Here is a 26,022-nt window from a genome sequence, read left to right as displayed (position 1 = left end):
TAATGTTTATCATTACCTGGGTCAGACCTCAATTAAACTAGGTATATTAGTCCTCCTTAGGTTAGCTGAGATGTGGAATGAACAAGTGGGACATCTACTGGTAACAATGATAATTACCTTTTTTTTTTGGTTGCTATTATGTGTCCACTTACCATAGACAGTTACATTTAAGCCCGAAATTATTCATACCCATACCTCTAGATATAAAATGATATTCATTCAACCAAAATGTTTTTGACAGGATATGAGTCAATCTCTCAAATGGTAATAAAATATTATTACTCTGCTTTAATTTTAAATTAAATGAATTATCTGTTAATTAAATTCATAAAATAAAATGCTTGTAAAAATTATTTATACCCCTTTATTGGCATTACAGAACTCAATCCCTTCTTATAATTGCTGGCCTCTTTCCCCTGGTATTTTGATGATTTATTTTTGGTAATGAGCTTCGACTGAAGGCCATTATCTTTAGCTCCCTCCAAAGACTATCAGAACCAAGGCGTGACTCTGGCTTGGCTATTCTGTTTATATTCTTTTTATGTTATTCTGTTTATTCACAGAAAACACGTTGGTAAAATTAAAAGATTACCTTTCTAGGTCTGTCAGCCATATGTCAATTGTATTGCCCTGGTCATGTGATAAATCTTTTTAAAATCTGGTGTGAATAATTCAGTTTGTCAACTTAAATTACTTTTATCTTACAATTATGACAAACAAACTTTATGAAATTTCTATATTTTAATTCTGACATAGTATTTACTAACTTTTAAAAACACATTTGTACATTAGTCTTCTTAACATCGCTTAAATTAGATCCTATCCAATGATTTAGAGGTATATATCTAATAATAATGAATGAAATCATATTGTGAGACAGTGCCTAAAAAGGTCTTGTACCATGGCTATCTCTTAATTTCGTATTTGTTAAAAAATGAAAAATAAAATAAATTAATAAATAAATAGATAATTATAGGATATCCAAGTGATAAAAGAAAATCTCATTATTTAGAAAGCTTCGTATTTTAATTAACGTAATGGTGTTGTACCAAAAGAGACGTTGGCGCCGCCTGCTGGGTGGAGGTTGTTAGTGGTGCGTCATCCCCAGCAGGGCCGAGCTCAATTTGTGGCAGCGGCATCTGACACCTGCACTTCCTGTGGCATGCGGTGTGGCATGCTGTGGCATGTGGCCAGGATGAGCCCCCTTGTGTTTTCCTTAAGTAAACCGGTGATGAGAGCAGAGCGACTGGTTATGCTGCAATGAGTTTAGCAAGGACTTCAGAATCGTGAGCGATAATTGCTCTCTCATATTTGTAAAATAAGTATTTTACATTTACAAACACGGTGGCTGAAATTGCTTTGTTGGGAAATGTTGAGAAACCCAAAAGCCAAAAAAGTATTTAACCAAATTAACGTTTAGATATTATTCAAAACACATTTGAGTATTGGGTGGATATTATTAGATTTATCATTACATAAAACCCTTAAAAATCATACATTTTTATCCAGAACGTGTCCGTGTTCCCCGCCCTGACCTTTCCCACGTGACTCCGAACGTGCCGCAGCAGAAGTCACATGACCGCTGGCTAATTCTTGTTTTCCCTCTGGCTGGAAATGTCTGATGTCCTCTGCTTTTTTCTTTGACTTCTCACCACCAGCAGCTAAACGCTAGCGGCTTACACAGAAACGGGGACGTTTTTTTTTTCTTCCGCCTCTGGTCGTTAGTCTAGTTACGTAGAGAGCTAAAAGATGAGCAACGAGCCACCGTCGTAGCTAGCTATCTCTGTATACGCCGACAGCAGCAGCAGCAGCGGCAGCATCCGCCTTTTTTTCGGGACTAGAAACAGAAACTAAAGCTTCGTTAAAACTGTTTGTTAGCATTAGCTTAGCGTCTCTCTCTCTCTCTATTGTCCTAACGTTCACGTCAAGCTGTAAGTGACGTTAGCCGCCGCTGACATGTCGAAGTACACCAGCTTCCCAGAACCCACGGAGGACCAGAACCCTTTCCAGGTGGGTGACAGGAAGTCCGTGGAGCTGCTGATGGATGGCGGCTCTCTGCTGTTGCTCATGTGACGCGCTGGCTTCTGTCTGGGCCCCATCTGTCCTCCTTAATCACTTGCTCATATACGCGCATAGAAAGCGCCCCAAAAACCGCGTAAAGGGACGTGGCAAGCAGTCAGAAGAGAATCCATAAATATGACATGTGTTTTTTTTTTTGTTTTTTAGGATCCTGCTGTGACTCAGCATAGCAGCAACACAGAATATGCAACACTGGACCTTTACAACCCGTTTGATAAACCAGCTGGGGTGAGCAGCATCCATGTGTCTGTTTGATGGGTATAAAAGAAATATAATATTGGATCTTAATTGATTTCTAGGCTTGTATATAGAGAGTGCCTGCCAAAGGATGTTGTATTTTCAGATTTCTTTCTCTAGCCCGTGGAAATTTAAAAGCTGTCATCATCCATCTGTTCCTCTATACGCCCATTTATCCATTCATCTGTCCTTTAGTCCATCAGCCCAGCTGGAGATTTGTTTTTCCATCCGTCCATGCGTTATTGCTTCTTTTTTATTACATTTAGCAGGTTCCATGGTTTTTTTTTTGTTTGTTTTTTTTAAGCCACAACATATAGTATAAATATTTGGCATCATTTTATGTCTCATCATTGGTCTAAAAAATACTTGAAATGTTTCATATGAGACGATGTATAGGAAGCCGACCAACTTACACAGTTCTGTATAAGACGTGTCGCAAAATGTTGTCCGAGTACTGATAGCTTTATCCAATTAGATAAATTGGAATACTATTAAAACATTTTTTTTAGTAACTCTTAAGTGGAAACACATTATGTGGATTTATATGAATCAAGAGTAACGTTTTTAACCATTCATTTCTGTTAATTATGAGGATTTTCCACTTTGATCTAATGGCATTTAAGTAAATAGCGGAGTAGAATATTACAGCATACCAATAAAGAAACATTTCTCATACAGATATTTGAACTTTCTATGTTTAATAGCCGCTTATAGGTTTCTATTTTCAAACAAATTAGTTTTACTGACCAATGAGCTTCTTCAGAACGCACATTCTAATTTTCTTGCGAAGCACCTGTATGTTTTGCAACGTACAGTAGCTTTGCTGAGTTGGAGAAGCAAGAAGAAAACAAGATTGGTTTAAAACATTTACACAAAACTCCACAAAGAGGCAGAAGCAGCTGCGTCAATCATTTTGCACAGCAAAGTGCTTATAAATGTAATTATGCAGATCTCTCTGATGTCTATCCATGGATTGTTTTGGTGCCAACAAGCATCGAAGTGCAATACTGTTCCAATTAAATATCTGTAATATCCATTTAGGATATTACAGATATTCCAGACTTAAACAATGTCCATAATTTAGGTAATTATGGACATTGTTTAAGTCTTGTAGTTCATATTGAGCATTATTTACGCTGCTATGAAATCATAGGCCTTTCAAAAGCTTAGTAAGTTACATTTTATTTTTAATTTACATCTGTCAGTGAAATCTAATTTAATTTTACTATTATTAATCTTTCTGACGCATGTATTTTTTTCCCCCACCCCCACTAAACGTGTTCTAGCCTCCACCACCATATGAAGCCTCATCTCCGCCTGCGCCTGTGCAGACGCCACCCAGCAGCAGCACCACACCCACTGAGCCTCGCAACTATGGTTCCTATACCGCCCAGGTAATCATGCTGCAGTGTTTATTTATTTTTATTTATTTATTTTCAGCGGAGGCTGAGTGCCCAAAAATACATACATCTTTTAAGTGGCTTGCAAAAATATTCATATTCATTGATCTTTTTCAACATATTTTTCATAGAACTTTATCTGACCAACAGAAAGTAGCGATTAAGTTTTAAAAAGATGAAATCTGTACATGATAAAAAAAAAAAGCTTTTAAAATAGGTGAAAAGTTTGCCATGCATTAGTATTCATTGTTAGTAATTAGAGTTGCCCGGTGTGTGATTCAATCTCAGTATAAATCCGGCTGCTCTGTGAAAGCTTCAGAGGTTGGTGAGAGAACATTAAGAGAAGTAAAAAGCATCACGAAGGCCAAGAAACACGGCAGACACACTGCAAAAACAGAACTAAAAAAAAGTAACATTTTCTTAAAATTTGTGTATTTGTCCTTAATTTGAGCAGGTACATAAGATAATTTGTCAATGGAATTAGTCTTTTTTACCCCTAAAATAAGACAATTAGTTATAATGCACTTGAAATAAGTTGATGGAGATGAGTTCTTCCTATTTTAAGTGCCAAACTCTCATTCCATTGGCAGATTATCTTATTTACCTGCTCAAATAAAGTACAAATACACTCATTTCAAGAAAACTTTAACATATTTTGAGTTTAGTTTAGTCTGTTTTCGCAGTGCAGGTCAGGGATGACGTTGTGGAGAAGTTTGAAGCAGCGTTAGCGCCTAAACACAAATCTGCCTAGATCTGTCTGTTCACCTGAGCTGAGAGGCCGGGCAAGTAGAGTATTAATTTAGAGAAGCAGCGTAGAAGTGCTAGCTATCTCTGGAGAAGCTGCAGAGATCCACAGCTCTGTTAAGGGAATCAGCCTTACGAGTTTTAAGGAAGCCATATTAAGTCTATTTGCAGTTTTCCTCAAGACATTTAAGCCAATTCTCTTGCTTAATTCAACGTTTGCGTCTGTTGCTAAAATGTGAGGGTTAATTGAACAGGTAGGAATTCTTCCCCCAAAGCACATTTATGTAACCCCTTTCATTGTTGAGCTATAAAAACGCCCCCCCCCTTTTTTTTCTGTGAAAGCTGACGCTGCCGTCTCTGTGTATAAGCCTGCAGTGAACGCCACCACCGCAGAGCTTCTGAGGAAGCAGGAGGAGCTGGAGAGGAAAGCCCAGGAGTTGGAGAGGAGAGAACGGGAGCTGCAGTCGCACAGCCTTGGATCTGGAGCCAGTAAGACGCGGCGAAGACGAACTGTTCTAGTTTCTGTTCCAGCGTAACGTTTTCTTTTTTACAGATAATCCCCTCTGAGAGTTTTATTTTGGAATAGGTCTATCGAATAAATACAAAAAGGTGTTCCTTTCATTGGGCTTTTACCTGCTTCTGTTCTCCTCTTCAGCCCGTCAGAATAACTGGCCGCCGCTGCCGTCGTTCTGTCCCGTGGGGCCCTGCTTCTACCAAGACATCAATGTGGAGATCAGCCAGCGCTTCCAGCGAACTGTCACCATCATGTACTACTTCTGGATGTGTGAGTTTATCTTACAGAAAAATGGACATCGTTCTCTTGAAATTCAGTGAGGTTTGTGGGTTGGACTTTAAAATCTGCGCCGGATAGATGTAAGATTCCCGAGCGGAGGGAAGCGACAAACAAACCCAAGAGAAATCGTTGTACAAACGCGGTTCTGGTCAGACGTTTACGTCAGATATAACTGCCATACTATTTATTTAATGATTTATTTGAAATGTTTGGTTTTTGTGTTGGAATGGTGATGCAACGTAAAACTTTGAATATAAAAAAAAAATAGATGTACAGATTTGAACTTGATTGGGAATTTTCTATTATTTTTACTTACAGACTCAAATATTTAAATACAATCCCCACTTGTAATTGGATAAACATTTGTTTGCAATATTCAAATGGCAAGGTGCTGTTTTCAGTGTGATAGCCGTTATCTTATATATCACAGGTGCTGTGAGCTTGCATTTTTCACACTAATGTAATATTTAGAAAGTTGGACAGAGTCTCAAGGCTGCAGATGCTCACACCGGACACAAATGTCATTTCCCAAAATGCTGAAGGTCACAGAGGGATGAAAGCACAGAATAAATTACAGTAGGCAGGTTTCGCAACTAAAACCGTCATCGCAAAATCGCTTGCAGTGATCGGAGCTCGCGGGTTCTGTGGAAGCACCTTCCTTTCTAAAGAGCATTTGCAAATAGTCATTTTTTTTTTAAATAAAATGCAGCGCCTGTGTAAAAGTCAAAGATCATCATAGAAATATTATGGATCAACACTTCTTTTTTTTTTTACCAAGTTTAAACAAAATGTTTAATACCAATGCTATCTTTAGTCCTCCACATAAATAACAAATATAGATTTTTTTTTCTTTCTCATTCCATATTGAAACATTATTTTCAACACATAATAATAATATATGAAATATTTGATCTCAAAGATTCACAGGACATTGTAAACTGTCTTTATATTGTGGATAAAATAAGAAATTTCTTTATTGTCCCACAATGGGGAAACTGGGCGTGACACTGGCAAAGACGAAGTTTATAATAATGGAAAAAAACAATTTAATCTAAAGTTAGTTCTAAAGCAGCAGAGGAAAATAACCAGATAAAACATTTTGAGGGGGTTTTTATGCAAGGGAATAAAAGACACAATGCCTGAACAGAAATCCCATCGGATCGGTACGGGATTTAAAAACTGCATTTTGAATGTAAGTAAATTACACACTAAAATTGCTTCAGGGACACATTTAGTTTTAAATGGAATTACACTTTAAAATTGACTCCAAAACGACACAATCCGGCCATATTATATTATGCTGTTTGCATCAACATAGACCATGCTCTCAGGAGGGTTTAAAAGTAAATTTAAAAATATTTATTTCTTCGGATCAACCATGGTCCAGACACACTGGTTTTGTTTCTGAGTGCAAAAGGTGGGATTCAGAGTTTATCATCATACCTGTTATTTTATTAATCGTCTCATGTATTTCTTTCTTTTTTTCTCCTCTTACCAACATGCAGTCTGCGCGTTCACCCTTCTCTTCAACCTGTTCTCTTCCCTGGCCATGTTCTGTGCGGACACCACCAACGGTTCTGGTTTTGGCCTCGCCATCCTCTGGGCCCTCCTCTTCACTCCCTGCTCCTTCGTCTGCTGGTATCGACCCGCGTACAAAGCCTTCAGGTGATCGCAGCATGTGCAGAGGAAAACTGCTGAATATAAATAACTTCACATGGTTGTTTGTTTAAGTAACTATGTTTTTTTGTTTTTTTTTGCAGGAGTGACAGCTCCTTCAACTTCTTTATCTTCTTCTTCATCTTCTTTGCTCAAGTCTGCGTCTTTGTCATCATGACCATTGGAATCCCCGGATCAGGATTCAGGTAAAGCTTGGTAGTCAGTAGTTTTGTTTTTTAGTTTTATGCTTAATTACGTTTGATTTGCATCACTAACTCCCTTACAGTCTATCGTTTACACTGACAGATCCATGATAGGATCTCCTATTGTTGTGCTGCTGTTGTATTTTACGTAAATGGCTACACACCATTTCCAGTTGTTATCTTGTAGGAACAGCGTAGTTGTCTCGTTTTCTCACAATAACAAAAGGTTGTTTTTGTGATCAGATAATTACTCTAGGGGAATAAGGTACATTTTTGAGTTTATAAGGTAATCGTGGTTGAAAATTCTGTGATTTTGGTCTTTTTAAGTTTAATCGTTCAGTTTCTTCGTGTTGATCCTTGTTCACACACATTGAGAGCTGTGTGACTACACAACTAGATGGGCTAGGATGGTGCATTCAAAAAGTAAATTCCAGTCTGTTTTATTCATAGAGCACATTTCATACATGAGTCCCAATGTCGATGTTCTTTAAAAATAAATAAAAAACAACAACAAAGAAAATCAAGCAAATGTAAAGCAAGTTTATAGAGATTTAAACCAACATACACAAGTAAGGTCACATAAAATCAAGCTTTTGTTAAGAGCTTCACAAAACGAGTTTGCGAGACACTTATTACTGATCTGAGGTTTTTTGTGGAGCATTTCAGAAAACAGGACCGATTAGCAGCGATTATTTAAAGAATTAAGAGCTGATGTGGGGATGATTTTGTGTAAAATAAGATCTATACTTGAAGACCTTAAGGGCCTGTCTGGAATATGTTTACTGAGCATCTCAGAAATATGGTAAGTGATAAGGTCATTTAAATCTTTAAAACAACAACAGTATGTTCTTTTTTTAAATCAGAATCAGACATACTTTAATAACCCCAGAGGGAAATTACTTAAATCGATTCTTTAACTGTAAGACAGTGAAGAGATTTTTAGACTGGAGGGATGTGCTCAAACTTTTTTTTAGTTTTGGTCAAAAGCCCCGCTGCTTATTTAGGGAATGTTTTTAGTTTCCAGCAAAGAGAAACTCTCAGGAATCTGAATTTTCTAGAAAAAAAAAAGGTGTGATTCAGTTTTTTTTGTCAGGAAGGATGTGATATGTTGATATTTTTCTTGTGACAAAATGCAGTTTGTGTTGCGTCTAATAACTTAAGATCACATTCGGAAAATTGAGAACCCATCCCATAGCATCCCATAGGTTTCCGCCATGCTTACAAGGTATGACCAACAGCAGCTTCAACAATGGATTAAAAAAATGGTAATTCAGGGTTGTGCACCGATGGCGCAGAGGTAGTGACCCACATAAGGAGGCCTTCAGTCCTGGATGCGGCTGACCCTGGTTCGATTCAGGCCTGAGGTCCTTTGCCACATCTCCTGGAAAACCAGCATTTGATCTAAATGAAACAATCGAGGTTTCTTACAAGTGTAATGGTGTTTGCGGAAACGTCTATATAGCAGTGTGTCATCAGCATAATAATAAAGCATGTGTTTCTATTCTTAGTGAAAAGGGGAAGCATATGAAAATTAAACAGAAGAGGACATTGACTTTCTGAAATGTGAAGTTACATGGACTGAATATATACACTGCAAAAACTGAACTAAAAATAAGTACAATTTTCTTAAAGTTAGTGTATATGTCCTTGATTTGAGCAGGTAAATAAGATGATCTGTCAATGGAATAAGATTTTTGCACTTAAAATAGGAACAACTCATCTCCATCGTCTTATTTCAAGTGCAGGATGTCTAATTGTCAAAAACTCTCGCAAATTTTCATGTAATTTACGCCGCTGATCGGGTCTCTTTATGGGAAAGGGCCATTCATAAATGACACTTTTCCTACTAAATTAGCAGTTGATAATCCGATTCTTGCCTTTCATTAATTTCAGGGCAATTGTATTTTATATCAGGCAAGCAAAAAGCACATCTGTCATGTGAGGCTGCAGCAGCTGGATATGTCATTATTTACTGTTGTGCTTCTTTTGCCCTGTTCATTTTTTTCCCCCTGTATTTTTACTGCAACCTATTTTTCTCTTCAGCGGCTGGATTGTGAGCTTGGCCCTTCTGAGTAAAAGCACCGGCGCTGGTGTGATCATGATTTTGAACGCAATCCTCTTCACTGCCCAGACCGCCATGGGGGTGTTCCTGTTGAAGAAGGTCAGTAGCTTTTCTATTTGTGGTGCTAATCTAAAGTTAGACGCCCACATTAAGGCTGCATTTCGACAGAGTGTTAGTCATGCTGCGCGCGCTTTTTATAGATCCATTAACTTCATTCTCACAGAAGTTTGTATCCTGATTTTAATCTAATTTGGTGTAATGCACTTAAACCTGCTTATTTAGAAATTGTTTACTGCTGACCCACTTACTATTGTTTAGTTTCTCACTTAAAGTATGGCTTGTTTTGAAATAGATCAGGTTGTATCTTATTCTCTGTACTTTTTGGGAGATGGGATTTTGGAGTTAGCGGTGGCTTTTTTAAGCTGAGAGTGTTTGTGTTTTCAACATTTTCTGCATCGGAAAATGCAAAATTTTTAACTCTCGCCCCGAACAAGGTCTTTTAACAAATGAATGTGCTCCATTTATAGAACTGAGAATAGACTGATAACCCCCCACACCACACAACCATTTTATTTTTTACCACACTAGGCACTAGCAAGACTCTTTGATTCTATGATAAGTAGCTATAGCCAAGGACAAAATAATCCAAAGCTTTTATTGGCCATTTTTCAACCACACTATATTTCTGTGAGAATTTTAAAGATGTTGTTTAAAAAGTTTAAAAAAGGACTTTCTGTTCATTTGCATTAATTGGTTTGAAGGAAATCCGCCAAGTTGTTATATTTTCTAAAGGTGGCATTGTACTCTATGTTGTTTTAAAAAAAAAAACAACAGATCTGTGATTTCTAAACTGAAAGAAAATCCACAAATCTGGGCTAAAATATATATTTTATTATGTAAATTTAGTACCATCGTACGATGAACGTGGCGAATTCAGGCATGTGGAAATTGCTCTATCTCGTCTGATACCTTTAGATTTTTTTTAATGGTGTCGCATAATGAAACAGCGGGTTTGAGGTGCTGCCTTAAATTAGGGCTGAGCGATAAGTCGATTTTAATCGATTAATTCAAATTTGCAATGGAGGAACAGGACGAGCCCTACAACATGACCTCCAGCAGGCCACAAATGTTCACTTGTCTGCGCAAACGATCAGAAACAGTTTTTGAAGTTACACAAATGAAGTGTGTTCTTAGCTCATTGTGTAATACCACGAGCAACAAACATTTTGTTATATTTCCATTGTTTACAATGGCAGGGCAACCATGTTTCACAGCTTGTGTTTAGTTGCACTTTGAATTCAGGTGAACTCCCAGACAAAATTATTATAAAATAAAATAAAAGCAAGTTTTTAAAAATAATTTCTTAAATGTTATATTAACTGAAAAGGAGGAAAAAAGTAAATTAATCTGATTTCGTATAAAGAAAATCCGAGATTTAATGTTTATATTGCCTACCTTAAATTACAACCAGATCTGTGCCTCTATTTAAGTTGCATATTGTCAATTAAGGCATCAGAAGATTATAAAAGCTAACATCATCTGGGACTTCTAAAATTGTTTAAAGGCTGTAACTCGGCTTATGCACAGAAAATGCTCGCCACGCTTTGTCCTGTCAGCCGACCCCACGCTGTAAATTCAGCAGACAGCACGCAGCCCCTAAGAAAACCCCACATATCAGGTTCTAGGTATCGTCTTCATCCTCATTGTGTTTATAATATGACGATGAATTGCTGCACGTATCGGGTGTCGACGTACTCTCCTCTTTCTGCTTCAGATCCACAGCATGTACAGGCAAACCGATGCCAGCTTCCAGAAGGCTCAGGCTGAGTTCGCCTCCGGAGTCATGTCCAATCAGGCCGTACGCCAAGCAGCTGCCAATGCTGCCCAGGGGGCCTTCACTGCACCTCGATAGGAGAACCGGATGGGGGGGGGGGGGGAGGGGCAGGCACTTTTGGATTGATCAACAATCACTTCTGGGGAGGGCAGGCGTGCAGAAATACCCTCTAGAAAGCTGAACTTCAGGAGTCATGCATGAGTTTTCTGATTTTTGAAAGTGTACAGGACGAGCTACCCACATTGCCAAACAGAATTAACCAAAACGTAAAAGTCGAAACGGTGTAAAATATAAAAAAACAATGATGTCAAAGTGTCAGTGGATGAAAGAACAAATGCTGTCTGCCCAGGCTGTGTACCCAGCTTGTTTAAATAACTATATTTATGTTCGCAGGAAGCAATGTTGCCACTTTTACATTTATATCCACACCTGAGCGGCTCATCCTAAGGCAGGGTTCTTGTTTTGCTTGAGTGTTTAAAAAAAAAACAAATGATTTTGTTGTTGTTACATTAAGAGTACAAATTAACTGTTTTTGCCAAATCTCATACTGTAAGGAATAAGTGTTGTTTTGTTTTCCAGTATCTGTGACTGTTCTGTTGAAGCCTAATGTGATCAAGATTATAGCACACAACTGTTTTGGTTTTAATTAAAACATATTGCCATGCTTTCACAGTCTACTGCCGCCGTCACTGCTTCATTTCAGTTACAAAACTCAATTATCTTTTTTTAAGATACTCAATATTTTTTAAATCAAAAAGATTCTGTTATGTTTGGTCAGTCTGGCTCTTTGTCCAGGGTGCCTCTGTGTCAGGGGATGGCATGAGCCACTGGATAATAAGTAGGATCTTAGAAAGTCATATAAATGCATTTATTGCTTCTTTCATAGTTATTTTTATTTTTTTTTATTTTTTAACTTATATTTTCCTAAGAACTCGAAGGTGAAAAAGATCAATCACTATACCTTTTTAAGTAAGTTGTCAGCGACCAAAGTTAAATTTTGTAATTAATGTAGGTCTGAAACTTTAATAGTAAAGGTCTTAAAAAAAGAAATCATAAAAATTCTAATTAAAATCACCGAAATCTACAGAAAGGTATCCCCTTGTGTTGTGAACAGCATAAGCATTGTAAGCCAAACATGTACTGTGGTTGGATGGATGGTACAATATGCGACTTAAGATTACTGTGCAGATATTAAAGGGATATGTATATATATATTTTTTTAAATCAACTTAGACTGCATCGGTTCATTGTTTTAAGGTTAAAACCTGAAACATTTAGACTGGTAAAACAAGTTAGATATTAAAGAAATATTTCCCTTTATAGTGCCTCAGGAGGTTAATTTGTCTCTGTGTTTAACCCATCCCTTAGGGCAGGGGTTCCCAAACTTTTCAGCCTGTGACCACCCAAAATAACAATGCCACAGACTGGTGACCACCTTTTGACAGGTGTTTTTTTTTTTTTTTTTTTCTTCTCCTCGTTCGGGGGTAAATTATGACAAGTGTGGAGAACACAATATATAGACAGGTCCAACTCGGATTGAATTATTCTAATCTGATTACAGATTGTATTTGTATTAGAAATTTATGGGGCAAAAAAGCAGGTTACATTTCGCTCTTTTATACAGTACTTTGAAAACACATGTATCCCCTTACAGATGTATTTACTGTTTCCTCTTTTGTCACATCAAATGTTTGAGATCAAAGAATTTTCCATATCAAAGAAAACCTAAGTAAATGCAAAAAGCAGTTTTCAAATTACTTCATCTATTAGGGAAAAGAGCTAAAGCCAAATCAGCCTAGAAATCACTTTTAAGGAGGAATAAGTTATTATGACACCTAGTGTTTCAAATCGGACACATAAACAACTGACAACAGCCTATTCTGCCGTTTCCTCAATGGTCCGTTGCTGCTGTGAAACCCCACTGAATGTTTATTTACACAGGGTAGGTATATGATGTACTCTGTTCTATTTCTGGTCTGCTTCTCTCACTGGCTTCCATGTTTGCAGGCTGCTGCTCTTTTGCCAAGATAAAATACCACATGTATTTTTGTTTTGGGAACCCTGGAAACTTTCATATTATTGGCTCAGGAACCAGGAGATAAAAACAGGCTACAAGTAATTCTGTACGGTACCTCTAGGCTTGAAAGGAGAAAAAACTTGACTAAGACATTGTTGATAAAGAGGACCGATTGTTTATTTGGAATGTTACTTCCATCCCAGGTGACAAGTGAGAATGATTTTGGTTAATTTTATGGTAAATTTCTTACTTATTGCTCCTTTAAGTAGTACCTTTTGGGCAACACGAAGTAGAACTAAATATTTCCAAAAGCAACTTGTTAACCTGACTCTTGCCAGATGGATTTCGTTCCGCAGAGCTTAACACGTGTTGACGCCACGTGGAGCTCGGCGGACCTACATTCTTCTGGCGAGAGTCAGGTTAACATGTTGCGCCCTGACCTAAAGACTTTCTAAAAAAACAAATGAGAAGCAAAGATGTTGACATCTATCAATCTGGAAAGGCTCACAACGTCACTTCTAACACTTTGGTACTCCAACAGCTCACAGAGTGGACTATTAGTGAACACAACAAAGGAACATTGGTGAACCGTCCAGATAGTAAATCTTATCCACGAGCGGCTACTTTCGGGTCATCAGGAAATGGTCAAGTAGCTGTAACTGAACCATGAATCTCTACCACAGAATTCTGACAGAGACTGTCCAGCCATTGGGTAGCCATGCTAACAAGTCAACCTCCGAATCACTGAAAAAAAACAACTAAACTAAATGAAGGTTTCGAAGTGACCTAGTAAAAGTCTGAACTTAAATGCAGTCATAACCATTAACAGGCCATTCATAAAGGGATCCACAATTAGTTGTAACAATAGACTTTATTTGAGAAATATCCATTTTATATGTAAAAACTATACAGTAAAGATGTTTAGTTTTTATAAATTTAAACAAAATTTTGTCACAAGGACGTCGCCATGTTGTTTATGCTGCAATGCATTCTGGATAAATGTAAAAACGTACACTAGGCCGTTTCTAAATTCACAAGAACGCGAGTACAGAGTCACGTTCTCATTAAATCCGTTCTTGGGAAGAACACAGGAAGTACGGACTTGGGGAGAACGGGAGCACGCAGAACGTATCTCTTGTGTATTTATTTATTTATTTATTTATTTATTTATTTATTTGAATAGGGAAAAAGCACATTAATGAACATCAGTATAAAAACAAATGTAAATATGCCGGATTATAGCTACAAAGCTAATTTTAATCCGTAGTCCCTAGGCAGGCAAATACATAAGAAACAACATAATATACAATATAAGCATCACAAGGAAAATGTTAAAAGTTTCGTGGTCACATGACTGGTTTGTTTTCATCCATAGTTTGAGTTGAGCTCTAAAGCTGATCAGTGTAGGGCTGAAGTGTACTCGTGACATCACCACACGCACCTGGACCTGCATTTCAATTCAATTCAATTTTATTTATATAGCAATTCATGAAACATGTCATCTCGAGGCACTTTCCAAAGTCAAATTCAATCAGGTTATACAGATTGGTCAAAAAAATGTCCTATCTAAGAGAACCCAGTTGATTGCGTCAAAGTCCAGACAAGCAGCATTCACTCTTGAAGAAGCGTAGAGCTACAGGGAGAGGCGTCTGCATTGTCCATGGCTTTGCAGCAATCCCTCATACTGAGCAAGCATGAAGCGACAGTGGAAACAAAAACTCCCCTTTAACAGGAAGGTAAAACCTCCAGCAAAACCAGGCTCAGTATGAACGGTCATCCGCCTTGGACTTTAAAACCCCTCAGAACAAATGAGTATGGGGGCAAATACCTTTTCACAGTGTTGTATGGATATACTTAGCCATGAATCTATAACTTTGAGTCTGTGTGTTGACTACAGAAAAAAAAAATCACAATATTCATTAATAAGACAATTATGCTCAGGTGGGGCCCGGAGGGAGAGGCTCGCCCTGGGCGGCATTCATCCGAGAAGCGCTCCTGGAAACTGATAACCCTGGAAACGACCTGCAGCACGCCTGGCGTAACCTGTTGCTGAGTTACACTTGGTTACCAATGCATTACTTAAAAAATGATGTTTACCACCCAAAAATCGCCTTTTTTTTAACTTAGAAATTTGCTTTGCTTATACGTTTCTCTGTTGATTGCCTTGCTTGTCCAAACTTTGGACCGAGACGTTTGGGGGAGGGAGGGGGGGGCAGGTTTCGACGTCAGAGACAGCTCCCTACTAAACATGGCGGAGGCTTCGGACGCACCACAACAACGTTTTTACTGCCACTGTTGTAAGAGAGAGACGGAGCCCAAACTGCCGGTGGGTCCTCGTGTTGGAGAGTATCGTTGCTGTCGTTGATCTCCTAATTTAAAGATTTACAACGCGCCGTGTGCTTCTTTTAAGAAATGCTCAGTTTTAATTTGTTATATTTTTAAACTCAAAAATACAATTAAGGTACAGTATTGGACATAAACAGTCCCTTTTAGAGGCACTTAGAGGTAGGTCGCGTGCGCGTAGTTTGTGCAAGAAACCTTTGAATTAGATGGCGCGAGCAAAAATCTGGTAATTCGCTTTGCCATATTTAGAAGCGCTTCTTCTGTGTGTCCAGTTGTCTGCTGTCAGCTGCGTGTCAGGCACGTACTGAGCGCACACACAGCCATGCAGACCACACAGCACCGGAACTAATAGTATGTCCTCATTTTTAGCTAAAAACTGCCCTGTTAGATGTTTTTTTCTTTAAGGCAAGCAATTGTATAACTTAATAGTCAGGCCAATAGGCATTTTTTTTTTATATAGACTTATGGCATTCTCCCCAGGGCAGCACACTCACTGGAAAACGGATCTGAAAATAAGTAAAATATTCTTAAAGTTATTGTATTTATCCTTGATTTGGACAGGTAAATAAGATTATCTGCCATTGTAATGAGAATTTTGACCCCTAAAATAAGATAATTAGACATCCTGCACTTGAAATAAGATTGTTGAGATGAATTGTTCCTATTTTAAGTGCAAAAATCTTATTCCATTGGCAAATCATCCTATTTACCTGCTCAAATCAAGGACAAATACTCTAACTTTAAGAACATTTTACTTATTTTTAGTTCTGTTTTTGCAGTGCTACAGGGAGAGTTTTTTCTTGATAGCCGCTTAGGTGAGTGCCCCCTTCTCCAAATAAATAATTGCTTTATAAATTACCAACACAATTAGCAGCATTTCCTCGCTGAAGGTAACTAAAGATAGCCCCCAGGGCACTGTTGATAATGGGTTGTTTTGATTTGAAGGCATAGCTACACCTCCTGAAAACAAATAAAAAATGCAGAAATCCTCCCAGATGTGGGGCAATGGAAAAGGCTGTGCAGTGATGTTTGAAACAAGTAGCCTGCGTTGAACTCAAACAAGAGGGGAGCACATGCGTGGCACCCAGTGCCAGTGTTTGACTAGGACAGTAGTGGGAAGGTCCCGCTCATGCCACCCTGGGCAACTGGCCATTATTGGACATAATATAATGGTGATTGAGATAACCAGTGATAATATGACAAGTAAAAATACAGTTTGATGTGAAAAATTATCAAATTAACATTTTGACTAGTAATAAGTACATTATCAGAAATGTCTGTTTGGGGTGTTATTTTACATATTCTCTGTTTAAAGCCTTATCTGTTTTGGCCAGAGGACTACTATTACTGATATTAGAAAAAAACTGTTAAAAATAAAAGTGTGACTTAATATGTTCCAATGGCTTGCCACAATGGTTAAAAGTATAATATATGCATATATCTTTGGTTTCTAAGTCATAAAAAGCCACATTACTTGAAACTAATCAGCAGTTTGATTTGATTTTGTCTTTAAACATACGAATATAGAAAAAAATATTTTAGATAATAGTCAGTCTTGTGGTAAATTAGAATATTAAACATCTGATCTATTTACAACATCCCTAAAAATCCAGAGGATAAATAAAATCAAACCCAACAGCCAGATTCAGTTGTTTTCTCAGAAGAAACCGTTGCAGGAAAAAAAAAAAAACATGCAGTTACAGCAGGTGATTAAACCCCAGAGTCCTAGTTATGAAATGAGATGGAGAGATTTCTAAAGATCAACTTTTCTTCCCTCAGGATTTCATCTGCCCCACATGTGAATCTGACTTCATCGAGGAGGTATCAGAAGACTCCAGGTAAAATCTGAAAGCTCCATTCTCTGGACAGCTAAATAAGTTACTTGACTGGAATTCTGACAATGTAGCTTAGAGTTTGTCCTGTACGAATGCATTACTGAAAAACACTTGAAAATATTTGTGAAAAGCACAATTTGTCTCGTGCTCATGAAAGCTTGCAGGCTTCTAAAGCTCTCAAAACAACATGGGAATAATGAGAAACTTGATTAATAATAAACTAATTAAATCTCGACATGCGTACAGTTTTAATTACAGGTTCACATCCAGTCATCACATAAGTAATTCTGGACTTTATTCATGCATTCAAACCAGATTATTTGTTTCCACACTGAAATGGTTGGACGATAAACAGGTTCAATGCATTTCCAAAGTAAAAATTGGATGCACAATTTTTATTCTAATATACATACATTACCAATAATATTTAGTAAATATTCTTAAGCAAGTTGCAGAGAAACAGCCTACTTTTTGAAGCCATTAACAACTTTTTATCACAACTGATGTCAGCTCAGTGTTAACCAATCATATTTCCACACTATACAAGTTTTGGTGCTACCCACTTCTCCACTGTGCAGCCCTTTGGATAAGTCAAGATGCAGTATTCAAACATTAGTACCCAAGCATGGTGGTGGAAGTATCATGAAATGGGTCTTTGGAATAGGACTACCTCCAAATTACTGAATTTTATCTCATTTTATCTACTTTCTTGTAGAGACCTGAACAGAATATTGTGTTCAAACAGGACAATGATTGCAAACACAGATCTAAACTGATTTCGGACTAACTGAAGGGGACTAACATTAAGCTTCTGAAAAGGACCCAAGCTTAAGTGTATTGAAAATGTTGGGAAATTGCTTTAAAGTAGTTTGTGTCAGGCAACCTAGCAATCTAAATGGATCAGTTCTGCCAAGACAAGTGATAAAACATCCGGCCAGAAATATGCTAGGAGCTTGTGAACGACTGCAAAAACTGTTGTTACTCCGCAGCTTATGTCAAGGGACATTTAACCAAATGTAAGTGGGGGTGTGTATGTATATATTTGAGCCTGTGCATATTGACCTGGATTGAAGAAAACTTGAAATATCTATCTATCTATAAAATTAAAGTTGAAAATACAATAGTTCAATAAAAGAACTGAAAACCCAAAATTGATGTGACACTCATGCCAGTGATGAGTGGACGTAAACTAACTAATGTTTGTTTTACGGTTCCACCTATTCTGGCTTGTATCATCTGGAAGTTTTAGAAAAAAAAAACTAAACTAATTGAATTAAATGGCTGACAGGGGCAAATGTGCAGCAAACGTCTGAATGTGCCACAAACAGCCAAATGTGCAGCAGACGCATAAATGATGCAAACTCCAAAACAAAAAAAAATACAACAGAAAAACGCTGCAAAAGAAAAATACTGCAAGCACTAAAAGCAACAGAAAGTTAAAAAATAACTTCTCACTCGCTCTAAAAAAAAACAACAAAAAACTAAAAAACAGAGGTGCACCAGACCAATATGGGGAGTAGGAGGACTCAATAACACCAGCATGTTAATATTTCTTAGTTATGCTGATGTTCCATTATATTGTAAAATATTATGGCCATGTGTTTGAAAAAAGACATAAAACGTACCTTTTCTCTCTTCCTTCCAACTTTCTTCTGGGGATCACGTTACTGAGGGCCTGGTCCCGTTTGACTTAGTGGTCAACTCCCCTTAGTGGTCTGGCACATTTCAGGGATTTTTTTAGGCGGGTTTGCAGCTTCTCCTTAAAGCTGCAGTGAGGAGTTTTTAGAAAACCGTGGACTTAGCCTGAAAATACAAACAAGCACACCTTACATGTCCCCGCACCTTGCTCTCTGCTGCACCACAGCCCTTTACAATAAATGATTTCTTTTAGAATTACTCTTTTTTTGTTTATTTAAGAAAAATAAAACACGAAAGAGACAGTGACCATAACTGGCTCCTATTTGGTCGTTAGGGTTCCTCATGTTGTGTTTTTGAGCCGTAAAGGATGTTCAACAGCAAAGAAAGTTACTTTTCTCTCCAGGAGACGCGTTCAAGTTCTCTCTTCCTTTATTTTAGTACATCGTTCTAAAACTCGTTTACATATTGCATTTGTTTATGCAGAGTTTGATTAATCTTGAAACAAAGTAGAAACCTAAAAGCCAATATCTGACCTTTTAGCTCAACAGTCAATACAGCCCGGGGCCTTTAGTGGGAGGAAAATTAGGTGCTGAATTTGATCAGAATCCCAAAATTCTTTCCACCGCAGAAAGTTCTTCCTACTTCAACCTTTCAAGAAGCAGATGCTCTATTATATTTTCCCTTTTTATCTTTTTTTTTTTTTTGCAAAGCCTCCTGCGGGACAGCACGGCATCAGTAACAAATGAAGAGTCAAACCTGCTGTTCCCAGACGTACGTGAAACTAATTGCACTTTAACAATGACTCCTTTGTGTCCCATGCCTTTGTGTGACAATTTTCCCTGGTCTCCCTTTGCAAGATATGGCAGCTGCTGTTCATGGAGCGCTCCGCCCTGCTGTCCAACCCGCCCTCCTCCGAGTCCCTCCCAGAGGACGACCAGCAGGTATCCGCAGGTCAGAGCCCTTCACCGCCAGCGTCCCCGGTCGTTACAGAGTTGCAGGAACAGGAGTCGCCTCTTAACCCTGAACGGGACGAGTCTTCCAGCCCTGAGCAAATTCCTGCTGTGTACGGGTGTGTTTGTGGACACATCAGTGACACAGGGTTGCAGTTATTTTTTTATATACAGTCTGTTATCATCACAGAGCAAACAAAGGCTATACGTTAGCTTTTGGGATAATACAGTTCTGTGCAAAAGTCCAGAGTCATCCCTTGTTCCTTTCTATATTGCATTTTGCTTCCTGCACTGCAAAAACTAAAAATAAGTAATATTTTCTTAAAATGACTGTACATCACAGACTTGTTATCAGTGTATCAACCATCCAGACCACTCAGGTCTTCTGGCTCCAGCCTTCTCTGCATACCTAGAACCAGAACTAAACAAGGAGAAGCAGCATTTAGTTCCTATGCTCCACTTATCTGGAACAAACTTCCAGAAAACTGTAAAAGTGCGGAAAGTCTGAGTTCTTTTAAATCAAGATTAAAAACACATTTGTTTAAGATTGCCTTCAACTGTTCTAGTTAACTGAATCACCACTTTTTTTGTTCTTTTTTCTATCTACATTTTTTACTTGCTTTTATTCTGTTTTATTTTGCTATATTTTAATCATGTAAAGCACTTTGCATTCTCTTTTTACTAAATTGGGCTATATAAATAAATTTGTCTTGCCATCTGTCCTTGATTTGAGCAGGTAAATAAGATGATCTGCCAATGGAATAAGACTTTTGCACTTAAAATAGGAACAACTCATCTCCATCATCTTATTTCAAGTGAAGGATGTCTAATTATCTTATTTTAGGGGTCAAAATACTCATTCCATTGGTAGATAATATTATTTACCTGTAATGATCAGAGGAAAAGGACCCAGAATTCAGCCAGACCAGCAGAGGTTTCTTTTTTTTTTTAAAAAAGCTCTTTAATCACCAACTCAAAAAACAGGGGAAAAATCCAAACAGACTGTTGAACAAAAAGATGGCACAAAAAATAAACAGAAGAGCTAAGATTATTTTAACTGGAAGGTCAAGCTCCTGTGAGAATCTCTTGCTGCTCATTGCTCAGTTGATCTGTGCAGCAACACGTGGATTCCAAAAACCGTGATTAGCTGAAGATGTTGAATTTGTTCAGATGAAGATACTCCGCACCAAAGCAGTGGCATGGCTGAGTATGATGACAAACAGGAGCACATAGACTCATATGCTTGTTTTTATTCAGCAGTGTGAAATAGGTTTGGGGATCTTAGTGATCTCATTGAGCAGATGGGTGGCGGGGGGCGCACAGAAAGCCAAGCGGTCACATTTCACATGCTTTCCACTGTTGAGCACGGCCGGATGATCTTTATTCATTGGGATTTTTCGTTATAGGAGAATTTAATCAGTTCTTTAATGTCTTTCATTATTCACAAAGTTAATTAGTTTAACCCTAACAACTCCGTTTCATTTTCCCTTTCTTTCTACTTTCATAGCTGTCAGTTTTGGTGTTTGAGTTTGTCCTGTGGCCTGCAGGGGGCGCTGTTTAGTTCAAACTGGATGAATGTTTTCAAACGTTTCTAATTTTGGTTTCCTGTCAGGCAATATCCCAGCATAGGATGCCGTGTCAGAGCCTGCCCGCGGATAAAGTCTCTGTTTCTGCGGGGGTTATTTTCCATTTAGGATAAGTGAAATAAAACTTTTAAAGTTGAAAGAACTGGACAGAAAACCCGTAAAACTAGTATTTTCGAACTACTAAAATACTACGACCAGGTCTGCCGAGTTAAAAGCAAAATATGAAGGAATCAGAGGTGCTTAATAACTTTTGCACAATACTGTATATCTATACATGTGTTTCTTATAGAAAAGATTCATTATGTTGTCTTGAAGCTGCTTATCATTAATTAAAATAAACCGAAAGTTTTCTAAATCAGACATGCTGTCTGCTTGGTTTTGCTCTTACCTAAAAGGATCATGCAGCAGGTCTTGGCTGACCTGTTTACCAGCAATGGAAACTTGTCTCCTCCTCCAACCGCACTGTGAGCACGCGTTTCTTTTTCATTGCTGTTTTCGATTCGCATCAGTCGCTTTTGATTTCATTCTGACGCCGTGCGAGAACCGTCCTCTCTCCCCTTGCTCTGCCTCTCAGGTCGGGCATGCTGCAGTTGTACTCCAACCCGGGAGATTACGCGTGGGGTCAGGGAGGCCTGGATGCCGTCGTCACAGAGGTAAGCCACAGCAGAGTCACTGGAGCACGCCGATAAATCTAAAAACACCAACTCAACTCTGTGTGGCGCATCAAAGCTGTTTCCAATTTATTTATCGTATCACTTTTCCTCACCAAGTTGTTAGGGCGGCTGGAGAACACGGGTCCACCCCCGGCGAAACAGGAGAAGATCTCATCGCTGCCAACAGTCTGCATCTCTCAAGAACAGAGAGGTGGGAATTTTTGCATAGCTTGCTTTGTTTTAAAAGTAGTTTATTTCTATGTTTAATTTCCTTTCCCCTTTTTTAGTTGTTTTTCATACTTTCCTGGTTTTGTCGTTCTAATTAAGTTTTTCTAAACCTTCCCTTTTCCCCCTCGTCTTGCTCCGTCTCCATCAAGCCTTCGTCTTAAAAGCAAGACTTTCCAGGAACCAGGGTAGATTTCTAGCCTATTGTTTACACCACTGTGTTTCCTCTCCGTTTACCAGGCTAAACTCTATTACCATGGTAGAAATGTTCCCCAGAAAAAGGCCCAGTTAGGGAGGTAGTCCTTCTGGGGTCACCCAGAATCTATGGGCTGGCTCTTTGTGGAGGGAGAATGTTAAGAATGGGTAATTAATCTTTCTCAGCAATATGTTTCTTTAAAATAATCTCTTATTTTAATGCCACATTTCAGCCACCCCCCGGCTCTAATTGTTTTACAGTTCAGTTGCTTTAAACTTGTAACTGGCCAGATTATAAATCAGAGACTTCTGCCTTCAGCTGTCCGATGGAGAGAGAAGGAGTAAAACCTCCAAGGTGATATTTTAGGGATTTAAACCATCGCGTTAGAATGGTTTAAAAGCAGTTATGCTTGGACGCACCGGTAAAAACAACTACAGGCCCTCTGGGAACGTGCTTCGTTAACAGATATCAAATTTCACAGACGGGAGGCTGCTGTCGAAGCTGCTGCACGTGTACAGTCCTGTTTTGGGATACTTTCAGCTGCTGAAATATCTGTTAATGTTACACATTTCTTTAGCGTTAGGAAGGATTTTTATCTAGTTTGACAGTGTGCACACACACACAAAAAACAGCAACCCTGAAGCTATTGGACCAGGTTCAATTTTTGATCTAAGATTATTGTCTCTCTTGTGACACAAATAGAGTGAAGGACGAAGTCTGAGTCCATGAAATTAATGGAAAAAGTCATTACAATTATACCTTTGCATGGAAGCTAATGGGACTTTACATAAGTTATAGTGCAAAGCAGCTGTTAAAGAATAAGCGGTTATGATTTTTTTTTTTCTGGTGAACAACAGGATTTTAAACTAAAAGTAAACTGGAGGAGGCGAAAGAGGACAGACCCCGTAAGCGCCTGTGGATCTAATTTATAGAAACAGCAGCAGCCCAAGGGAGATTGAGGATTCAGGGTAATTGGTTCTGGGGGATAAAGGTTCAGGGTAACAAACATGTCTGTGCTTATATTTTTTTCTATTTCAGACTGCCGGCTGGAGTGTCCAGTTTGCAGGGAGGAATATTCACTGGGCGAATCTGTCAGGAAGCTCCCCTGCCTCCATTACTTCCACGGTGACTGTATAGTACCTTGGTTGGAGCTGGTAAGGATGAGAACTCAGTACGGTCTAAATGCCTGCCTGATCCGTCAAGAGGATTTCTTGGTGAAACACTAATCTGGGTGCAGAAAGTTTGCACTTACGGTTCATTACATATTCATGAGCAGTGATCAAAAAACGTTTTTTTTTTTTTTTTATCCGCTCTGCTAGCACGACACCTGCCCGGTGTGCCGCAAAAGTCTCGATGGCGTCGACAACAGCCTCCCGCCCACGTCGCGGCCCCTAGACGAGCGCTCTGACAGGCAAGACCAACAAGAGGGAGAGGAGATTTGAGCAAAGAGCCACCAACGCTTCACGTCGGATCAGCCGCTTTCAAATAAAACCCATTATATGCACCGCAGTCCCAACTGCAGCTTCAGCCCTCACGTCATTCATGCGTCTCGGTGAAGGACCTCCAGGTTTTGTACTCTGGGATAAATGCTATTTTTTTTTTGCCACCCCTCCCACAGAAGGATCCAGCAGTCTGCTTGACAACATCCCGAGCGGGTGTGCTCTTCTTACTGCGCCGCTCGCCGAGGCACTTTTCTGAATGACTGGCTTTGATGTGACGAACTAATAACCACTGCGCAGCTAGTGGCTGTCAAAAATGACGAGCTCTTACAGAGTTACGGGGAAAACACTTTTACAATGTTGTCTTGGTGAGACAGTTTCAGCATTCTGTTGACCTTTAACCAACTTAAAGCTGCCATTAAAGCTTAACCCTGTGACCTCCACTCTTTGTACATACTTCTGTTTTATAATGTGATAAACACAGGCAGGTTTTTTTCCCCCTCCCTGTCTGTTCAGTTGCCATTTAGGTTAACTGGGAGGTTTCTCTGGCTGAACACAAAACAGAAGCATATTTTGAGTACTTAAATTAAAAAAGAGAAACTCATGATATATATAGATTCATTACACCAAGGGTGAAAAGTTGCACGCATAGATTTCTGACTATAAATGCTTGAAATTGTATAATATTACCTACAAGAGTTACGGGAAAGACTGTGGACTTGACAGTTGTCCACGTGTCAGTCATTGACACACTGCAAAAATAGAACTAAAAATAAGAAAATATTTCTTGAAATCAGTGTATTTTTCTTTGATTTGAGCAGGTAAACAAGGTTATTTGCCAATGGAATAAGATTTTTACACTTAAAATAGGAACAATGCATCTCCATCATCTTATTTCAAGTGCAGTATATCTAATTACCTTATTTTAGGGATAAAAATACTCATTCCATTGGCAGATAATCTTATTTACCTGCTCTGATCAAGGAGAAATACATTAATTTCAAGAAAACTTATACTATATAACTTATTTTTAGTTCTCTTTTTGCAGTGCACCCACTTAAAAGAAGGAAATTCACTAAAGATCCTTGCAAACAAAGCTGGATGTTCACAGAAGGCTATATCCAAGCATATTAAGAGAAAGTTGAGTGGAAGGAAAAAATTTGTTAAAAGGTGCACATTTGATGAACTTTATTGTCCCAAAGGAAATTTGTCTTGGTACAGACTCTGGTTGCTACATAGTCCAATGTCACACTACATGCACACATAAAAACAGTACTATAGCAATTCCCTTATAAGAAAAATAAATACATAAAAGAAGCATGTTACATTACATTCACAATAAAAAAAATGTAAATAAATAATCCGTTATAAGAAAAATGAATACATAAACAGCAATAACCACCACATTGAAATAATTCAACAGTTTGGGGGAGCTTCAGAGTCAGAGCTTCAAGAGCTACTGCACACAGACGCAGCTGGACATGGACCACAACTCTTGCATTCCTTGTGTTGAGCCACTCCTGAACCAGAAACAACATACAAAGCTTCTTGGCTGACCCAAAGGAGGGAAAAAAAAGGACTGGACTGGTCCTCAAGGGTCCAAAGTCCTCTATCCAGATGAAAGTAATTTAATAGATTAAATATATTTCATCTGGGAAAGTAAGGTCCGAGAGTCTGGAGAAAGGGGGGAGAGGCACAGACTCCAAGTTACTTAACATCCGGTGTGAACAGTCCACAGACTTGGCAAGACAAAGATCCCATGCTAACATGGATCTAATATCTTATATAGTGGCCATGCCTAAAAAACATTCAAGTTAATATAAGTCAATCAATAAAAAGTTTATTGATATTTCTGATGTTTTTTTCAAACATTAAACTGGTGGCACACATAGTGCTGTTAAGACTCTTTGTGAACATTTTCCTTTCATGTTAGAACACATGAATTGGATAGAAATACAATTGTTAGTGATTTATATTGCCCTTAGTAGTGAGCAACACAATAATTACCCCCTAGTTGTCAGTAGTTCATCTTTATGTTTTTTCAGAATATGAGGAAATGGGCCATTTTCATTTCTCCTTACGGATGAACAGTTTGTTTTTTAAAATATTAAACTGCAAAAAGAAAATGGCTT

At 38.4% G+C, this 26,022-nt stretch overlaps 2 protein-coding genes across 2 annotated transcripts; both read left to right on the top strand.

Moving 5' to 3' along the window:
- Positions 1-1,956: 1,956 nt before the first annotated feature.
- On the top strand, positions 1,957-11,685 carry LOC118565224 (secretory carrier-associated membrane protein 3-like). Its single transcript, XM_036145303.1, has 9 exons — positions 1,957-2,010; positions 2,227-2,307; positions 3,603-3,710; positions 4,829-4,949; positions 5,116-5,244; positions 6,759-6,918; positions 7,014-7,115; positions 9,156-9,273; positions 10,949-11,685. The coding sequence occupies exons 1-9, from the start codon at positions 1,957-1,959 to the stop codon at positions 11,084-11,086; spliced, it is 1,011 nt and encodes a 336-aa protein (XP_036001196.1). The 3' UTR covers positions 11,087-11,685.
- A 3,533-nt stretch (positions 11,686-15,218) lies between these two features.
- LOC118556513 (E3 ubiquitin-protein ligase RNF115-like) lies at positions 15,219-24,333 on the top strand. Its single transcript, XM_036145305.1, has 9 exons — positions 15,219-15,351; positions 17,148-17,206; positions 19,552-19,612; positions 19,699-19,910; positions 21,773-21,841; positions 21,952-22,030; positions 22,148-22,241; positions 23,490-23,605; positions 23,771-24,333. Exons 1-9 carry the CDS (start codon positions 15,274-15,276, stop codon positions 23,891-23,893), a joined length of 891 nt encoding a protein of 296 aa, XP_036001198.1. The 5' UTR covers positions 15,219-15,273; the 3' UTR covers positions 23,894-24,333.
- Positions 24,334-26,022: the final 1,689 nt, after the last annotated feature.

Source organism: Fundulus heteroclitus, chromosome 13, assembly GCF_011125445.2.
Source record: "Fundulus heteroclitus isolate FHET01 chromosome 13, MU-UCD_Fhet_4.1, whole genome shotgun sequence".
NCBI lineage: Eukaryota > Metazoa > Chordata > Actinopteri > Cyprinodontiformes > Fundulidae > Fundulus > Fundulus heteroclitus.
This window is presented reverse-complemented; position numbering and strand designations above follow the sequence as displayed.

Excerpts from the sequence above, each read along its gene's own strand:
- LOC118565224 (XM_036145303.1), top strand. The coding sequence starts at position 1,957 with ATGTCGAAGTACACCAGCTTCCCAGAACCCACGGAGGACCAGAACCCT. Across the intron at positions 2,011-2,226 it reads AGGACCAGAACCCTTTCCAG|GATCCTGCTGTGACTCAGCA; the intron begins GTGGGTGACAGG and ends TTTGTTTTTTAG. Across the intron at positions 5,245-6,758 it reads CATGTACTACTTCTGGATGT|TCTGCGCGTTCACCCTTCTC; the intron begins GTGAGTTTATCT and ends ACCAACATGCAG.
- LOC118556513 (XM_036145305.1), top strand. The coding sequence starts at position 15,274 with ATGGCGGAGGCTTCGGACGCACCACAACAACGTTTTTACTGCCACTGT. Across the intron at positions 19,613-19,698 it reads CAAACCTGCTGTTCCCAGAC|ATATGGCAGCTGCTGTTCAT; the intron begins GTACGTGAAACT and ends TCCCTTTGCAAG. Across the intron at positions 22,031-22,147 it reads TGGATGCCGTCGTCACAGAG|TTGTTAGGGCGGCTGGAGAA; the intron begins GTAAGCCACAGC and ends TTCCTCACCAAG.